Genomic DNA, 22374 nt, shown 5'->3' with positions numbered 1-22374 from the left:
TCGTGGCCATCCTGGTTCACTCCTAATGTTGAAATTACCTTTTGAATCATCCAAAGAAATTATTTAGAACCATACTGTGTGACTTAAAAAAAATGTGAATCTTATGAAACTGCAGAAGAATATTAGGTGAACCAGAACATAATACTCTATAGTGAAGCTAGATGAATGAAGTTCTATGTATTAACCAAAGTATATTTTAAAGCTACATATAAACTTGTGGGGAATTGTAAAGGAAAACAAGTCATTTTTCTTTTCTAATTGTTGTACTACTTGCTCTGCAGTTAAATTTAAGAATTGTCTTTAATACTTATTCTCAAACCAGCCACGGTGGCTCATGCCTGTAATCCCAGAACTTTGGGAGGCTTACAAGTGGGCGGATCACTTGTATTTTAGTAGAAACCCTGTCTCTACTAAAAATACAAAATTAGCTGGGCGTGGTGGTGCATGCCTGTAATCCTAGCTACTCAGGAGGCTGAGGCAGGAGAATTGCTTGAACCTGGATGGTGGAGGTTGCGGTGAGCTGAGATTGATTGCACCATTATACTCCAGCCTGGGCAACAAGGGCCAAATTTGGTCTCAAAAAAAAAAAACAAAACACAAAAACCTTATTCTCTAATCATGCTATATATAATATAAAAATTCTCTGTGAACAGATTAAAAATCAAATTAAGTAATAAAATGATTATGATTGAAAAATTATTCATTATAAACAATAAAGTTTTTAATTGTTCCTTTTTTGAGACAGAGTCTTGTTCTGTCACCCAGGCTGGAGTGCAGTGGTGCAACTATGGCTCACTGCAGCCTCAACCTCCTAGGCTCAAGTGATCCTCCCTCCTCAGCCTCCTGAGTAGCTGGGACCTACAGGCACATGTCACCATGCCTGGCTAATTTTTTATTTATTTTTATTTTTATTTTTATTTTTTTTGAGATGGAGTTTCACTCTTGTTACCCAGGCTGGAGTGCAATGGCGCGATCTCGGCTCACCGCAACCTCCGCCTCCTGGGTTCAGGCAATTCTCCTGCCTCAGCCTCCTGAGTAGCTGGGATTACAGGCACGTACCACCATGCCCAGCTAATTTTTTGTATTTTTAGTAGAGACGGGGTTTCACCATGTTGACCGGGATGGTCTTGATCTGTTGACCTCGTGATCCACCCGCCTCGGCCTCCCAAAGTGCTGGGATTACAGGCTTGAGCCACCACGCCCAGCCAATTTTTTATTTTTTGTAGAGACAAAGTCTCATTATGTTGCCAGGGTTGGTCTCAAACTCTTGGGCTCAAGTGATCCTCCTGCCTCAGACTCCCAAAGTGCTGGGATTATGGGCATGAGCTGTTGCACCCAGGGTTACTTCAACTCATGCACTGCTGTTTTCGCTGATCTCTAATATGAAGGATGAATATATTGCTTAAACACCATCCATGACTACCCAGTTAGAATGGATACAACCCACTTCTCAGGGTCTTAATGAGTATGTTTTTGGTTGTACAGTTAGCTTGGGTAGCTAACTACAAAATCATTATTTTAATATGTCTCTTCTTTCAAGATGTTTTTGTTATCCCTTTCGTCTAAGTTTACTGATAATTCACCTTTTGGAGACTGTGAAAGAGAGCTGATAATTTAAGTAACTTGCTTTTAAGTAACCAAGGAGTCATTGCTACCCTCATTATTCTAGCCACTGTATAGAAATATCCCTTTGCTGAAATTCAGCTCTACAAACTTGACAGGAGGTCCCAGACAAACACGTGTTTTTCAGACTGTTCTCTAGCCTATCTCATGTCTGATTCCTGTGCCTTGTGCCTTCCAGTTCTCTCCTGCGCTATGGTGGAAACCTGTCCCTACAAAGTGCCATGAGTGTACGATTCAACAGCAATGGGACCCAGCTCCTGGCCCTGAGGCGGCGCCTGCCGCCTGTGCTCTATGACATCCACTCCCGCCTGCCTGTGTTTCAGTTTGACAATCAGGGTTACTTCAACTCATGCACTATGAAAAGCTGCTGTTTTGCGGGAGATCGTGACCAGGTAAGTGCTTTCTGCCTCCTGCGTCTCACACTCAGGCTTTTCTCTGTGATTGTTCTTTCTATACTGATCTTTATTTTCATTAGCTTCATGTCAGGTAGAAACAATTAAGGGGAAACAGTGAGTGCCTGGAGATGTTCTGGCTTAATAATAGTGAGTTTCTTCATCAAGGCTGCCAATGGGTATATACAAGACACACACCATAAACCAAGGCTGGCCATGATATGGTTCTGAGCCACCTAGCTCTGCCAAGTTTGTGAACAGATTTTAAGATTCTAAGAATGTGCCATTTCAGAGAAAGGAGGAATACATGGAAAATTAGCCTGCTGGTGAGAGAGACATTTAAAAAAAAAGAAATCAATAAAACACAATGATGAATGAAACACCCTAAGTACCATCCAAGAGACATGTATCTTGAATGGCCTCTTGGGATGGCATCTTTTTCTTGGATGAAGTGGGCTAAGCAGCTTTGTGTGAGAGGGAGCCAGATGCTGACTCTTTTTCTTTTTACTGCCAGCATCACAACTGGAAATGGAGAGCCCAAGCTGTGAGTTTCCAGTCTTTTCTCGGTCTCACTAGGAATGGAGATGATGTTGACTTCAATCTGGCAGTTTAAGAATACACTTGGCATTCTTGCACCTTTCTGTCTTGGCCATAGAAGTACTGAAGACCAGTTGGGCTGGTCTGGGTAACCAAGCCGAAGAAAGACAAATGTGAGGAAAGACGAATCTAAGGAAAGATTGATCAAATAAGCATATATTCTCAAGCACGGCAAATCTTATTGCTCCTTCACATATAGATTGAGAAAAAGAGAAACCTTAGTCTCTTGGCAGTGCTTAGTGTTTTTATCTTTGGGCCAATTAGCTGTGACAACTTTTGACGTACAATTCTCATATGCTGTACCCCACCTTAGAGTTATTTTCGGCATAAAAGAAATATAAAAGAGGCATAAAAGAAAACTTTCTTTGAGAACCTGGCAGGACCTTACTTTTTGAAGTAAAAGCTAGAATTTTTCTCCCGAGATGGGGGTTGCTAGAGGCTTCCTAATGTCATAGTTTAAGGATTAATAGATTTAGTAGGAACCGAATAAATGCCTGTTGAATTGACTTGCTTGTGATAGATGAGCATTTTTTTTAAGTTTTCTGAACTAGGTATTTCCCCTCTTTTAAACAGAGACTATACATCCAAATTCAGAATTTATACTCATGTTGGAGTCTTCTGGCCTACTTAGCGGAGATCCATACTGGAGACCACTAGGTGGCCTCAGTGATGCCTCCTTGGGGAGGCCACAGTGCCTGAATGACTTAATTTGTACATGCCTATATGGTACTGCAGGGAATTTGTTTCTTGGGTGGGAAGTTTCTAGAGGTGATCAGACTCACAATAGAACAGATAGGCAGAATGGTTGATTTAGCTTCGTCTGGCTGTGAAAATGACAATCAAGTCTCTCCCTCTCTTTCCTTCTTTGCTTTTGTTGATTTTCCATCTTTTATCAGTTTCTTATGCATGTAATTCTTGTTTTGTTGAATAATGCAGTGAAGGTGATATTAATAGTTTATTAGGCTTTATTTCCAGAAACCAGAGGCTGAGGTAAAGGTGAAAGAGGTGATTTTCTTCAGGTTGTATTTAGCAACCAAAGCCTGTCTTCATGGACCTTAGAAGACCCAGAACAAAGACCTCTAGCCAACATGTAAGCACTTAGACCGTGGTTTCCCATCCTGATCACTGTTGACATTTTGGCTAGATAGTTCTTTGTTGTGTGGGGCTGTCCTGTGCATTATAAGATGGTTAGCAGTATCCCTAGGCCTCTCCTTACTAGATGCCAGTAGTACCAACCTAAATTATCCACCAAACAACCACAAATGCCTCCAGACATTGTCCCCTGGGGGGGAAATTGCCCCAATTGGGAACCTGTGATCTAGATTACAATTACCCATTTTGCTTAGATGCACTGGGGCAGGTATTGTCATAGGCAGAGTCACAGAAGGTATTTTGTGATAGTCCTAGGTATATACATAAAAGATATCATTGTTTCTGCCTTTTAGTTTACATATAATTATATAAGTATTGAATGGCTTTTGATTTTCTCTGTTTAGATTTGACTAATTTATTATTTGTGACTTTCGTCCTGTGGGAAGAGTTTATGGGTATTTTATTCTCTCTGACAGACAAGACGACTTTTTGGTTGGGGTAAGTGTTTTTTCTTGAAAGAGGATGCAGAGTCATTGAATCTAACTTTGGATCAGTTAACAGAGTTAAAGTCTTAAAAGTCTGTTCATATTCCCGAAATAGTTAGAGGTATATAACTTACGGAATAGGAAATACAGAGATTTATGTTTGGCTTTTTGTTGACTCCTTAGGGACTAAGAAATGTAGCTAATTCATCATTGTCTTGTTTCCAAATCCTGGCACACAGTGAGAACACAATGAAAATTTGTTGAAGTAAATCTTGAGTACTTTGGTCAATGTGTGGTATTTAGATTTGTGGGCCTAAGTCTTCTCTATCTGTAAATCAGGATTGAGAAGTATCATTTTTCCTGTTAAACTTCCAGGGGCCTTTAGGAGGATGAATTAAATAATGGATTTATAGTGAAACTAATCTACTGAACTTACAGTTTTTTTTAAGTGTTGCCCTAGAGGTCAGACTTACTGTCCCAGTCCTAGAACATGTCTTAAAAGTGATTTATAGGCTCTGACTTTGCACACTCAGGGGTAAGGCAGCAGTTGTCATGGTTACAGTATGACCTGCAGGACTGACATGTATATTCTTGGATGAGTCTAGACAGAATCTTTTTTTCTGCTTTCAGTTTCCAAAGCCTGCCTTTTCCTTATATTGGGCTTTATATTTGACCTCATTTCTGTATGCTCTGAGAACACCCACTGCCTGAGGCTCTGTGTTCTGGAACTATTCATTTAGTCATAGGCTGGATAACCATCCCAAACAGGAATCTGAGAATTTCCATAATAGGAATGAACATGGATAAGAAAAGCAGTAAGAGATCCTATTTATCTGAGACAGTCACCTGGCTTTTAACTATGAGATTTTTCAGTCCGCACAGATGGACCCAGATATTGTTCGAAGTACCTGTCTTTCTTTGTAAACTATCCTAGGTTCAGTAGGTAATTCATTAGCCTCAAAATAAAATTAACATTTCAAGAAATTGGACTTGGGGAATAAAGTGTGAAACATCTGAGCCTCCTTTGTGTCTCCCTCATGCTCATAGCCACCACTGTAGATGAATTCTAATTATAGAGCTATTAGAGATCATTTTGTACAAACTTTTTCTTTTACAGATGAGTAAACTGAATCTCAGAGTGGTCATGAGTCACAACACATACAAGTTTGTAGGCAAACCAAGGCTAGAACCCAGAGTTTTGGGCTCTCAGTAGAGACCTTTTTTTCACTGTACAAATGATCACAACTTGTTGTGGACAGAAGCAAGATTGGTGCAAAAATAAGCGGATTGCCTGGAAGTAAACATTAAGGAGTGGTGGGGACTGTGGAGAGCCCACATCCCATCTAAATGGGTCAGCTTCTACACAGCTTTAGCCCATTGTTGCCAGGCCTCTGATGTTTTTTCAAGAGAAGACAGAAATAAAGTTTTTTATGTGAAGCCTCTTGGTTTTAAAAATCACAACAAATTTATACTTTATTGTATGTATAAAACAAATCTGTATACCATACCTGTTCTGCTTTAGATCCACCAGTTTGAAACCTCTGTGCTTCATTCAGCAAGATGTTTTTTCTCATATTTAGTGCCATGGTCTGTCACTAACTCATGGGTGAGTGGAGACAAGTTCCTTTTTCCTGCTTCCTACTGAAGACTTCCCAACTTCATATCTTTTTCCCCACTCCATCTTTTAAAATAAGAAAGCATATATTTACTGAGCATTTACTGTGTGCCTGATGCTGTGGTGGATACCTTCACATAACATTGCTAGATGGTACCCTCTTTGAGATTTGCACTCAAAGCCCTGTATATAATCTGTCTTCCCCCTTTTGGCTACAAATACATAGTTTGTTTAATTATTCAAGTTTCATAACTTCTAGCATCAGATCAGGTGACAGAAGTGACATCAGGTTGGCTGAGTATCAACAGAAGCAATTAGCCTTAACTAAAGGCTTACACTTTTTTTTTTTTTTTGGTGGGGGGCGGGGTTAAAGCAAGCCTACCTTCCAGTCTTCCAATATAGTGGGAACTCTTGCAGTAAAACAGCATTCCTTTCTTTGGAGGCTGCCTGAGCCCAGAGGTTCTTCTTGCTTTCACTTCCTACTTGGATTTTTGCTTTGTTTTCTCCCTGAAGCTTGACTGGGTACATTCTGTCTTTTAAGCTTCACATTCTTCTCTACAAACTCAATGAGCCAGTCTCTTAATAGGGTTAAAAAAGAATGTCAGTGTTCTACCTGCTGGCTTTTCTGGCATGCACATATAAGATAGCACTTGGCTTTTGTTCCTTCTCTTTCACAATTCCTTAAATGGCTCTTGTCCTAAATTGTGAGTCCAGCAGAATGGTTCATGCTTCTGGGAAGTAAGTCTTTCAAGCTAGCAGGCATGTGTGCCTGGAAATGGGCAGTCTCATCATTTAAAGTATTTTTTGCTTTAGTCTTATATGATGCCTGGCCTAATAGTCCCCTACATCTTGCTGAAAGTAAGATGTATATGAAAGGAGAATGTATACTAAGATTTTCTTGAAAAGGCTGAGCCCTGGAGTACCTGAGCACTGAGATCTCTTATACTGGTCTTTTGAACTTGTTAGATGGCAAGGCCCCAAAAATTGTGATCATGAAATCATCCTGTCCCATCCCCTGGAGGAAAGAACTGACTTGTACCCTATGAATCCAACAAAACGGCCTTGAATAAATGGCCTGCCTCAGACATTACATCATCATTCAACCTCTCTCTGTTGATATTATATGGGTATAGCCAAGGTGTGGAATGCACCAGTAAGTACTCTCTAGGCTAGAGAAGTGCCCTCTAAAGTTAGAACTTTACTTTTCCTTTTTTTAATAACCCCATGTACCCCTGATTAAGCCCACTTTGGGGTCTGGCATGCCATACGTTCTCCTTTATCTGAGATAAAGAGGGACTTTAATGAGGGAAATTCAACCCTTAGTTTCCATCCTTTGACTTGTTTTGTGATTTTAGACTACTAGTTTTTTTTCATCTCCTTACCATTTATATCTTATATATTTTTAGCCCTTTAACTTCTAAAGCACTTTCATGTCCCCTATTATATTTTTTTGTCGATGTTGTTTGTTCGTTCTGAGACAGTCTCGCTCTGTGTCACTCAGGCTGGATTGCAGTGGTGCAATTTCAGCTCACTGCAACCTCTGCCTCCCAGGTTCAAGCAATTCTAGTGCCTCAGCCTCCAGAGTAGCTGGAATTTCAGGTGCGTACCACCACACCCAGCTAATTTTTTGTGTTTTTAGTAGAGATGAGGTTTCGCCATGTTGGCCAGGCTGATCTTAAACTCCTGACCTCAAGTGATCCACCTGCCTCAGCCTCCCAAAGTACTGGGATTATAGGCATGAACCACTACGCCTGGCTCACTATTATATCTGGATGCTCCCAGCAACCTTTGGGTGCAGCTGGACAGGTTTCACCCTCATGTGAAACTGAGGCTGATAGTAGTCTTAAATGGCAGATCCAATTGTTAGTAAAACCAGGACTAGACCTAGTCTCTTGTTTATGGTCGTACGCTCTTGCTTATAGGCATGCTGCCCCCTGTGTTATAGAGATCAAGCAGTGATATGGGCTGGTGAGGAAGAGCTGAACACAGAATGTTGTAGCAGAGGAATTCCTTGCATATCTTGTTTAGGGAGTGAATGTTTTAAGAGACTTTTTTTTTGAGGAATAGAGCAGACTTTCTCTTTTATAAAGAAAAGATAGAGGGAATATGATGTTATTAAATCAGCCATTTATAACTCTTCTTGAAACCTAGATCTTTTTGAAAGTCTAAAAGCTATAAACAGTCATCTCAGAAAAATGTACACATCTATATGTTTTGCATATAATAATAAAGTGTTTGTGGAACTCCTGAAACTTAAAGGCTCAGTAATATCAATCCTGGATTAAGATTTTACCTTTGCTTTGGGAGGCCGAGGCGGGTGGATCACGAGGTCGAGAGATCGAGACCATCCTGGTCAACATGGTGAAACCCCGTCTCTACTAAAAATACAAAAAATTAGCTGGGCATGGTGGCGCATGCCTGTAATCCCAGCTACTCGGGAGGCTGAGGCAGGAGAATTGCCTGAACCCAGGAGGCGGAGGTTGCGGTGAGCCGAGATCGCGCCATTGCACTCCAGCCTGGGTAACAAGAGCGAAACTCCGTCTCAAAAAAAAAAAAAAAAAAAGATTTTACCTTTGGATTATGTTGTCTTTTAGTCTGTTTACTGATGCAATTTTAGAACTTAGAAGCTTAAAATGTTTTGGAGTATGTGTAGGCCTGCTAGATATGTCTAGTTTATAATTGTTCAGCTGTAAAGGAACACAGGGTGACCTGGATTCTTTTTAGGAACAAGTGGAATTGATGTGATCTAGTGACAGGACATGACAGTTCTTTAATACATGGCTCCTGGCTAAGAGCATGGGACCCACTAGGAAATCCCTGGTAGATGTCAATGAAGGGGAACAGAATATAACCTGTCTCATCCTCCTTAGAGATTTTACTTTCAGTATAAGAGCTTTGCCTCTTTTTGAGGTATCTTAAGCTTTGGAGACAAAAGAAAACAGTATTACTTCCTCAGAATGCTGGGACACCTTTGCTTGAATGAAGAGTATAAATACTCATATTTAGACTGAAGTGAGTGCTACCATCTCCTAACTCCCCAGTCCTCACATAAAAAACGGACACCCTTGGAGGGGCTAATGGTTAATGGCCCCTCATCTTGCTCAGGTTTCCAAAAAGGTTTGCCAAATAAGACTCAGCTGGCCACTTTGCTTTAAGCAGCTGGTGGTAATTTGCAGCATTTTTTTTCCCTTTTCTACTGATAATTTGACTCTTACTGGCTGCTTTTATGGAATATTCGTTTATTAATAGAATTTTTTCTACACAATATCCATAAAGGTTGGTTATTTTAATAAACTGAAGGATTCCAGAAGCCTCATGGAGCTGAAATGGCAAATGGCTCAAAGAAGCAGGAATAATATAACTTCACATGCAAAAATAGTGTTTATCTTATGGGTAATGCATATTTGTATGCTTTTATTGGGAGGCAATGAAATTTCTCTTACCACAAATGAAATAAATCTATGGCTTTGCCGGTTTCGAAAGAAAATTTGCTCTGATTGCTTTGGTTGGTATTTGTGGCAAGCACTGGTTATAAGAATGGTATTTCTGTCAAGCACTGGTTATAAATGGTATGATCAAAGGTGTATTATATGCCATTTAGCAAACCTTTTTCTGGAAATAGTCATCTAGAGAGCATATCACAAAGTTTTCAATCACATTGTTTTTCCCCTTCTGACAGAAGGTCAGGGGAAAATAAGAGCTGTGTTTGATTTAAATTTAAATAGCAGTCTTTCTGCTGTTACTGATCCAGGCTAGAGAGCCATCTGGTTTTTCTGTCCTGGTCAATACAGCTAATTAGACAGTCATGCCATTTACTAGAGAATAATTAATCAATTACTATGGAAAGAACCTTTGGAGAGAGCTGGGTAAGTTGATCAGTACTCATTGAATAGTAACTGATTGATAATGTTTCCTTCTTCATCAACAGATGTTGGAGAATATCAAATGCTGTGTAAGCACGCAACTCACACGCACGCGCGTGTGCGTGCACACACACACACACACACATACACACACACACACCATTTTCTATAAAGGTCAGTAGATTGACAGAGGACATTTGGGCCAGTAAGACAGTGACAGATACCAGTCAGCAATCTTTTTTGATGTTGTTCTTGGTGGTGGTCATGTTGGTGGTTCCTTCTTGAAATCTATTGAGAGGGAATTGTTGATCTCTTCCTATGCTTGAGCAAGTTAGTATCTCCATACTGACAGTGGATTGGATGAAACCCCACATGCACTGGACTCAGGTTAACTCTACTTAAAATATCTAGAATCAGTAAACATTCAGATCAGTAAATAGTTTTCCCTCTTGGACCACAGAATGGATGACCTTTCTGAGCCGGGAGACTCACAGCAAGGTGACTCAGAGTGTGGCCAACGGTTAACCTTTGTGGCCAGCTGGGAGGGATTATGGATAATGTGTATCCACACAACAATTCCTGTTCATTTAGCATTGGTATTTCCCACCTTACCCACAAAACCAAACAAAAATTAAATATATCTTCCACTCTGATCTCATGGTAGTTTATGGTTCTCCTACCCCCCTCCCCCCTCAGCTCAGGGAAATGGGGACTTTATTGCCTAGATAATGAAGGATCTAAAACATTCTTCCTCTTGGAGCCCCGCCCTGTTCTTCTCAGTAGAATATAAGATAAAAGGCTCTGCGAAGTGAGTTGTTTTGTTTTTTTCACTTTTTTTCTCATATTCTTTTATATCTTATAATTTATTTTTTCCTCTTACATTTGTTATTGCTTTTTTTTTTAGCACAAAAGCAGAACATGAATTGAGTTTTAAATTTGTGGTTTACCCCTCAATATTTAGAATGAGGTAAAAAAAAAATAAAACTTAGAGAAGGCAATGAATTCTTCATGTTCATGTCCCCATTTGGCCACAAACTTCATACCACCTTACTTAGTTTTTGCCTTTCTAAAGTTGAATAGTAATTTTTCGTTTTTTTTCACAGTAGTGTATTAAATGTGAGTGTTGGTTGTGAAGTCATACATCATAAAAGGGAATAAAAATATGAAACATAGGAATTTGGGGTAACCAATTTTTCTATCATGTTTCTATAGCTTGCCTATTCATATAGGAGTATCTGCTGCTGAGCCTTTCTGTTATCTAGGCCAGAAGCACTTTACTCCAAGTCAGCTTCAGACCCCAAACACCAGATTTCCTGGGTGAAAATGAACAGGTACTGTTTGAAATTAGATCATTAAGATAAAAAAGAAAAGACAAAGAGAAAAACCTATGCCTCCAATTTCGCCACTGAGGTGAAGTTCAGTTTTCTGGTTAATTGAATTAATTACTATGTTTCTTACATTGTAATATAATGAAGTACTTTGGGTTTATTTATTTAGGTAGTGAAACAGTGCCATTGGCACTGTTTGGTCTTTGTATTCTTCCTTATTTTTCTATGTATCCCACAGCAAATATTTGTGAGATGGCCCACCTAGACCTGCAGTGCCCTGGTGGTCCTCTTAAGCACTAACCATCAGCAGGGCCCCACTTAGTGGCCCCAGCCAGCCCGAGTCCAGGAGGGGATGACCCTTTCCACATAGCTTTGGAAGAGAGGAATCTTACCAGGTGCTCTTATGATAGTAAATGTATCTCTGTATTCAGCTCACTTGAAATTATTTTTTATTTCTGCAAAGCTTAAAAAAGATAAAAGAGCTCTTAATGGCAATGTTATATTTTAAATAGCTAGAACTCTGTCTGCTCTCCTGAAATACTCTTCTCCCAGATATCCACATAATTTGCTCCCTCATTTCCTTCAGGACTCTATTCAAAATACCATTTTATCATAGAGGCCTCTGTGACCACCCTCTGTAAAACAAAAACTAATACCCCAACCCCCAGCATTCCCTATATGTCCTTACCTGCTGTTTAATTTTTCTCTATAACACTTGTCACCACTGGACACGTTATATGTATATTTATGTTTAACTTTTTTTGTTCTTTCTGTTCTCTACCCATATTATATATATGTATAATATTTCCCCCATCCTGTCCAATAGAATGTAAGCTTCATGAGGACAGGGACAAGATCTCTTTTGATCAGCTCTGCCTTCCCTTCCCTGGAACGATGCCCAGCACAGATTAGACATTCAATAAATATTTGTTTAATGAATAAACAAATGACCTCACTTTTATTTCTGTCCTTCACAGTCAGCAGTACCGGAGGCAGCCAACTTTTAATGCTAGAAGGCATCCAGCAGACAACTGCGAAATGCCATAATGAATTCCACAGGACAGTTTTGTGATTCCAGAGTGTGAGAACACTTAAATGCCCTCACTAGATGGCAGCGAGGCAAGATGTCCTCCCTGAAAATCATCCCAAGTTGTTCTCTTATGGTGGGTGGAAGAATAGTTCCAAGAGGAAGAGAGGTCAGGAGTTGCCTTTATCCCCAAGAGGAAGCCTGTACATTCTGTGCATTTTCTGCATATTTTCAGAGCTGTCATATTAAACCCAACAGGCCTTAACTCTGGGAGAGTTTTCTTACTTCTAAGGCAGTCTTCTGAGTCAGCATTCTGTCTGGGAATCTCGTTTTTCCTTCTCATGGCTTTGCCCTAGGGTATAGCTAAACAAATAGGAAAGCACTGATGCTTCACAATGAAATAGTAAAACCCCTGATAAGCCCACTGGGCTCACTCTTTTTAAATTGTTTTGTTTGTTTATTTTGCAGTGGTATTGGGGGCAGGGTAGCAGGAATTCCACATGAAGTTCATAGCCCCTTTTAAACATATAACAGGAAATGGTGGCGCCCACCTGTAGTCCCAGCTGCTGGGGATGCTGAAGCATGAGAATCGCTTGAATCAGGGAGGTGGAGGTTGCAGTAGGCTTAGATTGTACTACTATACTCCAGCCTGGGCAACAGAGAGAAACTCTATCTCAAAAAAAAAAAAGTGTACATTTTAGTAGTATTAAATACATACATTTACATTGTTGTGTAACCATCACCACCATCCATCTCTAGAACTTCTTCATCTCAAACTGAGACTCTGTGCCCACTAAACACCAACTCCCCATTTTCCCTCCCACTAGGCCCTGGCAATCACCATTCTACTTCGTGTCTGAATTTTCATGACTACTCTAGTAGCATCATATAGTATTTGTCGTTTTGTGACTGGCTTATTTCAGTTAGCATGATGTGATGTCCTCAGAGTTGCTCCATATTCTGTCGTGTGTCAGAATTTCCTTCCTTGTTAAGGCTGATGTTGATGGACACACATGGGGGATTGATTGCACGTCTTGGCCATTGTAAACAGTGCTGTTATGAACATAGGCTGTGAGTATCTCTTATCCTGTTTTCAGTACTTTTGAATATATACCCAGAATTGGAATTGCTGGATCATATGATAATTCTATCTTTAATTTTTTGAGGAACTATTTTCTGGGTCTTTGTTTTTGACAGTATCCATTCTAATGGGCATGAGGTGGTATCTCATTGTTTTGATTTGTATTTCCCTAATGATCAGTGGTGTTGAACATCTTTTGATGTGCCTATTGGTCATTTGTATATGGCCATGTTATACTTCTTAGGAGAAATGTCTATTCAAGTTCTTTGCCCATTTTTTAAATTATGTTTTCTGTTGTTGTTGTTGTTTAAATTGCAGTTTAACAAGATTAGTCTTACGAGTGTCCTTGTCTTGAGCATGTTTGTGGAGTGACTTATCAAATCACTTGGGCTGGCAGCTTAGAGACTTTTGAGGTCTAATTCAGCTTCCACCATTCCTTCACAGAGTTATCCTAGAATCTTAGAATTAAATGAGCCTCACAGAGCCATCAGTCCAGTTCTCTTATTTTGCAGATAAAGAAACTGAGCCCACTGCTTTTTCCACTGTGCCCTGGGAAGATTACCTAGCCCCTATGGATAGCATTTAAACTTACCTCCCTTTACCTTTTTTCTCATGTTCCCTCAAGTGTTTTGAAGGCTAGGAAATTGATTTTAAGTGGTTGCACAGTATTTAGTAATTTATGTTAGGCAGGAGGTTGTGTGTATATTGGACTTACACTTTTGGGGGATTGTTTGATGTCATTTTCAAATATGATGTCTTTAGAAAACTGTAGGCCTGGCCAGGTGCTGTAGGCTATGTTTATAATCCCAACACATTGGGAGGCTGAGGCAGGAGGATCACTTGAGCCCAAATTTGACATCAGCCTGGGCAATGAAAGTGAGGCTCTGTCTCTACAAAAAAATTAGCTATGTGGTGGTACCCGCCTGTAGTCCCAGCTACTTGGGAGGCTAAGGCAGGTGATCACTTGAGCGACAGAGCAAGACTCTGTCTCATAAATAAATAAATAAATAAATAGGCTAAGTGGTGTGGTGCATGCCTGTAATCCATCTACTCGGGAGGCTAAGGCGGTAGGATCACTTGAGCCCAGGAGCCAGGAGGTCGAGACTGCAATAAGCCATGATCATGCCACTGTACTCTAGCATGGGCAACACAGCAAGACCCTGTCACATACACACACACAAAAGGAAAACAGTAGGCCTTTCTTTTCAGGGAAATGAGCAGATGGGGACAAAAGGCAGGAAGAAATAATGCTGATCTCAACTCAAAGTAAAACACTTATGTTAATCTTTGGAAATAAATGAACTCTCAGAATTACTCTCTGGTTACTATTAGATAATGTTAGAAAATGCTTTTATGTGTTCAAATTAGAGTAGGTCTGGCACAGTGTCCTGTCTCTTTGAGATCAAGCAGTTTGGAGCTGCCACATAAAAGACCATTGCTTATGCCCAGACACTAATTCATGGCTATGTTGGTGATGGCTTCCTGCTCAAAGATGTAAGCTGGCAGTAGGGAAGTTCAGGATACTTGGCCTTGCATAAAAGATCTCTGGGAAGCTCCTAGATTTTACATTCTGCATTAAAAAAATTGTTTAATTGTGGTAAAATATACATAACATGAGATTTACCATTTTAACCATTTAAAAATATATAATTCGGTGGCATTAAGTACAATCACATTGCTATGTAGCCATCACCACTATCTTCAGAACTTCATCATCATCCGATACTGAAACGCTATACTCGCTAAACACTAACTCTTAATTCTCCCTTCTCCCAGCCCCTGGCAACCACTTTCTGTTTCTGTGAATTTCATTACTTTAAATGCCTCATATAATGGAGTCATACAGTATCTGTCTGTTTCTGCCTTATTTCATAATATCATATTAACATAATATCATGGTTTATTCATGTTGTAGCACGTCAGAATTTTCTTCCTTTTAAAGGCTGAATAATATTCCATTGTGTATATTACCATATTTTGTTTATTCATTCATCTGTCAGTAGATTATTGGGTTGTTTCCACCTTTCGGCTATTGTGAATAATGTTGCTATAAAATGGATATATGCAGGTATCTGTTAGAGTCCTGCTTTTAATTCTTGGATATTTACCTAGGATTGTAATTCCTGCATCATATAGTAGTTCTGTGTGTAACCTGTTGAGTAACTGCCGTACTCCTTTCCACAGTAGCTGCACTGTTATTCATTCCCACCACAAATGCACAAGGGGTCTCACTTTCTCTACATCCTTGCCAATACTTGTCATTTTTTTATAATAGTCATCCTAATGGGTGTGAAACAGTATTTCATTATGGTTTCAATTTGCATTTTTCAGATTATTAGTAATGTTGAGCATATTTTCATGTACTTATTAGCCATTTGTGTATTTCTTTGGAAAACTGTCAAATTTGCCCCTTTTTGAATTGGGTCATTTTTTTGTTGTTGTTGCTGAGTTTTAGCTAACAAACCTTTTGATATGCAGATATTTTTAAGAGGGTGTTTGCTGTTTGGTTCCTTATATGCCTATTTATCTTGTTTATTTAAAAGAAATCTCTGTACAGATAGATGTATTAAAAATCAATATGTTTAGCCTGGTCGTGGTGGCTCACACTTATGGTCCTAGCACTTTGGGAGGCCAAGGCAGGCGGATCACCTGAGGTCAGGGGTTTGAGACCAGCCTGGCCAACATGGTGAAACCCCATTCCTACTGAAAAATACAAAAAATTAGCTGGGTGTGGTGGCACGTGCCTGTAGTCCCAGTAGTCCCATCTACTCAGGAGGTTGAGGCAGGAGAATCACCTAAGCCCAGGAGTCAAAGGTTGCAGTGAGCTGAGGTCATGCCACTGCACTCCAGCCTGGACAACGGAGCAAGACTCTGTTTCAAAACAAACAATATGTTTATATTATTATATCAAATATTGTATTTATTATTATAGATTATAATATATAATGTTATATATATATATACATATATTTTGTTCCAACAGTATATCCTTTCAGGCTCTGATGACTTCAACCTGTACATGTGGAGAATTCCTGCAGATCCAGAAGCAGGTGAGTATATCTTTTGCTTGAACATACTGCTATTGCTGGCTCTGTTGACCTTTGGCATGCTGTGCCCTGAGGGGATGGATCTTTAGCAGCAGAGGACAACATTTCTCTTTTAACATAAGCTGTGACCAAAGGAGATTTAAAAATAAAAATTAGAAACCAGATTAAACTGTATCCCTCAGACATAGCCTATCTGACATAAATGATGCCTAGATTTTTTTTTTCCTACTAAGAGTCTTTCTTCAGACTTCATAGAACTCCTTTATGTCCTTTATTTCCAATCTTCTCCTATTTCACACCTGGAATATTTTTGTCTTGCTTTTATACACTTTGCTTTTATTATCCATCTCCATATTCTTGCTTATTACTTTACAAACAGTTGATAGGGCTGTTTTTTTCCTTTGTCCTCCCTGGTCATATTAACTAAAGGAAGGCTTTCTCTGTTGATGGACAGGTATGTTCCCTGTGGCTTTGTTGACCCAGGACATCAAAGAAATTAGTAAGAAATATTTCTACATTTGCTCCAGTTGTATTCTGAAAAAAGACTGCAGCTTTCCACAAATTTGTATTTAAGCCGCCTGATCTTTCAAACAGTGTGGATCATACATACCTTTTTATTCTTTTTACTTACTGGTTGTTTTTCCTTAGGATGGTTTGTTTCTTAATCTTCTTCATTCTTGATTATAGCATCTTCATGTGCTCAATGAGTGTTACCTAATGGTAGAAAAATGTCTGTTTTCAATACTCAGACAGCTCAATAAAGCCGTCTGTTCCAGGTGATACATGACATTAAGCTGGAAAATGGCCTTTAGGAAAATTAGAGGACTATGCCAAGTATATTACACAAAATGTGTCTACAGTAGTGCTCAGAGTTTAGGGAAGTTTTTGGCTGTTGCTCAATTAACAATATTCTTACCAAACATCTGCTTTTCAAAACCTGTTGAGGCCCACTTTCGGCATAATGCACATTTGTGTGGTCTAGTTACTAAACAAGTTACAAAAGGACTTTTCCCCTTCTAGAATTTAGAAAGTGTGAGTGAAATACCTTACCTTTGAAGCACAACCAGATGGAACAGCAGCAGTCTACCTGAACAGAAAGTGATGTTGTAGCACTTGAGGTAGTTGTGGCTACAAGTCTCCCAGCCCTGTAAATTGTAGCTTGATTAGTTGAGAAGTAATCTTTGGGTTTAATTGTATCTTTTACCTCATCTTGAAAAGCTTTTAATTATTAAGTTAATATGACTTTAAAAATAGAAAGTGGATAATCCTCCTTCTCCCAGGACTGTTCTCAGGAAGGTTTGAATAGAGAGAATAGGAAAGAATTAGCAACAGTATCATAGGGTTTTTTTTTTTCTCCTGCTGCTTTCTCTCTCTCTCTCTCTCTCTCTCTCTCTCTCTCTCTCTCTCTCTCTCTCTCTTCTTTCTTTCTTTCTTTCTTTCTTTCTTTCTTTCTTTCTTTCTTTCTTTCTTTCTTTCTTTCTTTCTTTTTTAATAAGAGACAGGGTCTCATTCTCTTGTCCAGGCTAGAGTGGAGTGGCATGAGCTTGGTTCACTGTAGCCTCAAACTCTGGGCTCAAGTGGTCATCCTACTTTGGCTTCCCAAAGTACTGGGATTACAGGCACGTGCCACTGTGCCCAGCCCCCTGCTGCTTTCTTTACTGATTTAGGATATGGACCATCTAATCTGCCAGAGCTGCAGTAACAAAGTATCGAAGATTGGGTGGCTTAAGCAAAAGTAATTAATTTCTTCACTGTTCTGGAGGCTAGAAGTCCAAGATTATTGTGCTGGCAGGTTTGGTTTCTCTCAACGTCTCTCTCCTTGGCCACCTTCTCACTGTTCTCTGTGCACATGCATCCCTAGTGTCCCTTTCCCTACTTATAAGGAAGTTCTCATGTCACCTTCTAGATGTTCTCCAGAGATAGTACCCCTAAGTTTATTTAGTAGTTCCTAAAAAAATTATGTCAGTTCCTCTGCCGTACTGATTTCTCTGCTGAATTTGTTCTACCTCTGTTTATGGATTAACTGAATACAGCTGGCAGATTTAGTCTGACCAGGCCAGATGCTTTACATCCAGCATCACATGAGGTTTTTTTAGAGGCCACAGAACCCATGCTCTATTAATACTTTCCACATGGGTTGTGGTTGGTTCTGCATCCCTATCCTTTACTTGGTACTTGGGCTTCTTAGTGCACAGGACAAGACTTTATGACTCTCCTTGTTGGATTCACTAACCGTAATTGAGGGTTTGTTTTCTCTGTGTCGCTCTTCAGCATTACATCATCAATCACTGCAAGTCTGTCCCTTCGATCATCATCTTGCTCTATATGTAACTGAAGTACCTTTTTAGATTATTTTTAGCAAGTCTTGTTTAATTTGGGGATTCAGTCTTTCTGCCACTATTCTGACAGATCCCATGCACATTTTTTTTCTTTTCTCTCTCTTTTTTAAAGTCAGGGTCTCGCTATGTTGCCCAGGCTGGAGGGCAGTGGCCATTCACAGGCACAATTATGGCATACTACATACAGCCTTGAGCTCCTAAGCTGGAGTGATCCTCCTGACTGAGCCTCCCAAGTATCTGGGACTATAGATATGCATCACTGTGCCTGGCCTCTTTTATTTTTTCTTATTCATGAATCTTCTGTTTTTCATTCTATTCTTCCTTCATGTTTTTTTATTACCTCTACTATTTTTGTAACTAAGTACTTCTTCTTGTCAAAGCAATAAGCTATATAATTTTAAAATCAAATAATATTTAAAAGCTTATTTTTTTAAAAGCACAACAGTCCCTTTCTCTACCTCTGCCTATAACATGCTCATAATATTTTTTGATTTTCAGTATTAGACATTCTCTGTTGACTTTCTACTATTGGAATCGGTCAGCTTCCCAAAAGAGGAATCTTTACTCTCCTCTCTGGAGAGTATTTGCCTGGTAATTAAACTATGGCTCTAAGAGCCAAATAGGGAAATAGGGCTGTGGGCCTTATAGATCTATATGAAGATTTTTGTTTAATCCCATTCCCAGCTATGCCTTGTGTCCCCATTGTAAAACTTCTTTGAGTCATTGTCAACTGGCAACCCCTAGACCTCTACTTATGTGGAGAAAGGATGGTTTTCTGGCCATGTGGACTCAGGGTAAGAGTATTAACCATGCTTTATATATGGTTTCAACTCCTCCTATTTTCAGCCCTGCTCTTCAACCTGGCTTCAGGAATACTTGGTACCTGTCCTTTTTATATGTAATACCTCCATTTTTAAATGTCGGCAATTAATGCATAGATATAAAACATATTTAGCAAGGTTCAGCAAGCCTAACAAGATATCTGTGGGCTGTTTGTATCCCTTGAGTTCTAACTCTGAATGCTTAGATGAGAAAAATCTTTTTAGGAAACTCTTAATCCAACCTATTGTCTCTTTGAGTTCAATAATTAGGGGCCAAGGATAAGTGCGTATGCATTCTGTCTCTCTCTTTATCTCTCTCTCTCTCTCTCTCTCTCTCTCTCTCTCTGTACCTATTGAATATATGATTCTAAGGCAGGCTAGTAAGGGAAAGCTGACTTGCTGTTGTACACCTAATGGCATAATCAGAACTGGACTCTAGATGATAAGCAGTCAACATTTACTTGATGCCTGCTGTGTGTTTCACATGCCTGCCAAGTGCTGAGCGAATGAGATGAAGAGCAGTCCTGAGTGTGAGCCAAAGTCAGGGTCATCTTTTTCTTCTGCATGCTCCTGCTCAGGAAGACTGCTATTCAGTCTTTGTTTTTTTGTTACACAAACTCCAAAGAGTTGAAATTTATTTACTGTATAAACAGTACTACATAAGTCTTTCCAATAGGACTTCCTAGTGGGCTGAGGAGATCATTTCAAGATGTAAGACCTATATCCACTATAAAACTTGCTACCAAGGAAGATCAGGTCCAATTTTTTAGTTGATTTCAAATAACTCATTCTAAAAATCCCTTTAAAATTAGAGGAAGAAGCCGGGTGCAGTGGTTCATGCCTGTAATCCCAGCACTTTGGGAGGCTGAGCAGGGTGGATCACTTGAGGTCAGGAATTTGAGACCAACCTGGCCAACATAGTGAAACACTGTCTTTACTAAAAATTAAAATTAGCTGGGCATGGTGGTGCACACCCATCATCCGAGCTACTCAGGAGGCTGAGGCAGGAGAATCACCTCAACCTGGGAGGCAGAGGTTGCAATGAGCTGAGATTGCACCACTGCACTCCAGCCCAGGCAACAGAGGAGGCTCTGTCTCAGAAAATAAAAATAAATAAAAAACAAAAATAAAAATTAGAGCAAGGAATAGAACTAGAACTGAGAATTTTGCTGTGGCAAAGAAAAAGTCCATAAGAGTATGTCTCAGACTTCTAAAGAAGATAGGAAGGGCATCTGTTTTTATATGGTAATTCTGAAAATAAAACAAATAGACCAGTTGTTACATATAGAGCCAGTGTTACATATTGAAAGGAGCATTAGACTTAAAATCATACCTGGATTCAAATCCTCTAACTTGAACTTAACTACCACTAACTACATGATTCTAAGCAAGTTACATAATAGTGATTTGACTGAGCCTCAATTTCTTATGTAAAATGTCCCCCACCCCTGTCTTATATTGTGTGATAATTTAATAATCTTGGAAGCTTTCTGAAAACAATGTGTATTCAAATAGAAGACATTATTACTGCTATGTATAATAAGATCAGTGTAGATCCATCATTTCCAAAGCATTTTCTCCCCAGTAAGTTAAGTATGGAAGTAATGGATTTGGCAATGTGTGGGGAAAGTTGGCAGGTGTCTATTGAAAATATTTATATTGCCTTTCCCTTCTCTTTCCCCAAATTCTTGTTAGAAAGGGCTTTAGGGTTTTCACAGGTTGAGTTGCTTTTCCTGAGTTACATGTTACTCTAAGACCTTCTTATTTATGGAAAGAAGCGTAATATGATAGAGTTGTTAGGACTCGCTTTAAATTCCTGATCCAGGCCTGGTGCAGCGGCTCACGCCTGTAATCCTAGCACTTTGGGAGGCCGAGACAGGCAGATCACGAGCTCAGGAGGAGGAGGAGGAGGTCAAGACCATACTGACCAACATGCTGAAACCTGTCTCTACTAAAAATACAAAAAATTAGCCGGGTGTGGTGGTATGTGCCTGTAGTCCCAGGTACTCAGGAGGCTGAGGCAGGGGAATCCCTTGAATCCTGGAGGTGGAGGTTGCAGTGAGCCAAGATTGCACCGGTACAATCCAGGCTGGGAAACAGAATGAGACTCAAAAAAAAAAAATTCCTGATCTATTTATCTTCCAACTGGGGGCTTTGGAAAAATGTCCTAATCTTACCAAACTCCTGTGAAATAAGGACAATAACACCACTAACAACAATAATACCTTCTTAGGATTATTGTGAGAGTACTTAGTAGCTACTCGATGACTGTTACTCTTCATTAAGAATGCCTTCCTGGCTGGGCAAAGTGGCACATGCCTATAATCCCAGCAAATTGGGAGGCTGAGATGGAAGGATTGCTTGATGCCTCAGGAGTTTGAGACCACCGAGAGCAACATAAAGGGACCCTATCTTCACGGAAAAATGTTTTTGAAGTAACTGTTGCTGGGCATAATGGCTCATACCTGTAATCCCAGCATTTTGGAAGGCTGAGGCAGGAATATCGATTGACCAGCCTGAGCAACACTGCAAGACTGTGTAGAAAGAAAGAGAGAAAGAAGGAAAGAGAAGGAAAAGAAAAGAAACAGGGGAAGGGGAAGGGAAGAGGGAAAGGAAACTGGGCATGGTAGCATATGCCTGTAGTCCCACTTACTCAGGAGGCTGAGGCAGGAGTATTGCTTAGAACCCAGGAGTTTGAGGCTACACACTTCAGCAACAGAATGAGACTCCGTGTCTACAAGAGAAGAAAAAGAAAGCCTTCTCCCTTTTTAAACTCACCTTTTAATATATCCTTAGAGATAAAGACATTGTCCTTCCTTGCTACCCTCCTGGAATGGCTGACTGAGTTTTTCTTGTGTGAAAGCTGGCCTTGACTCATCAGTAGTTTAAGAGGGTTATCTTATGTGACAATTTTTTCCCTGTATGGAAGGGAAAAACATGTATTTTTACTGCCAACTCACTGCAGCCACCCCCACTGGCAGTAGGCTGATGAAGTAGGCTGGAAACAGCTGTAAATGCATTTTTATGGGCCTGCATATGTCTATGTGCTCTGTCTGTCTTCTTT

At 39.8% G+C, this 22374-nt stretch overlaps 1 protein-coding gene across 7 annotated transcripts in view; it reads left to right on the top strand.

Annotated features, from left to right (window-relative positions):
- Window positions 1-22374, top strand: part of DCAF5 (DDB1 and CUL4 associated factor 5) — a 106822-nt gene that overhangs the window by 65185 nt on the left and 19263 nt on the right. For 6 of the 7 annotated variants that reach the window (XM_078335238.1, XM_009006238.6, XM_009006237.6 and 3 more), the window contains exons 6-7: window positions 1802-2015; window positions 16087-16153. In XM_078335238.1, the coding sequence (XP_078191364.1) occupies window positions 1802-2015; window positions 16087-16153 (281 nt within the window). Of the gene's footprint in view, window positions 1-1801; window positions 2016-2529; window positions 3532-16086; window positions 16154-22374 lie in introns of those variants that run through there. The other variant, XM_009006240.6, reaches the window with a different exon arrangement.

This window comes from Callithrix jacchus, chromosome 8 (assembly GCF_049354715.1).
Source record: "Callithrix jacchus isolate 240 chromosome 8, calJac240_pri, whole genome shotgun sequence".
NCBI classification, from domain to species: Eukaryota; Metazoa; Chordata; class Mammalia; order Primates; family Cebidae; genus Callithrix; species Callithrix jacchus.
This window is presented reverse-complemented; position numbering and strand designations above follow the sequence as displayed.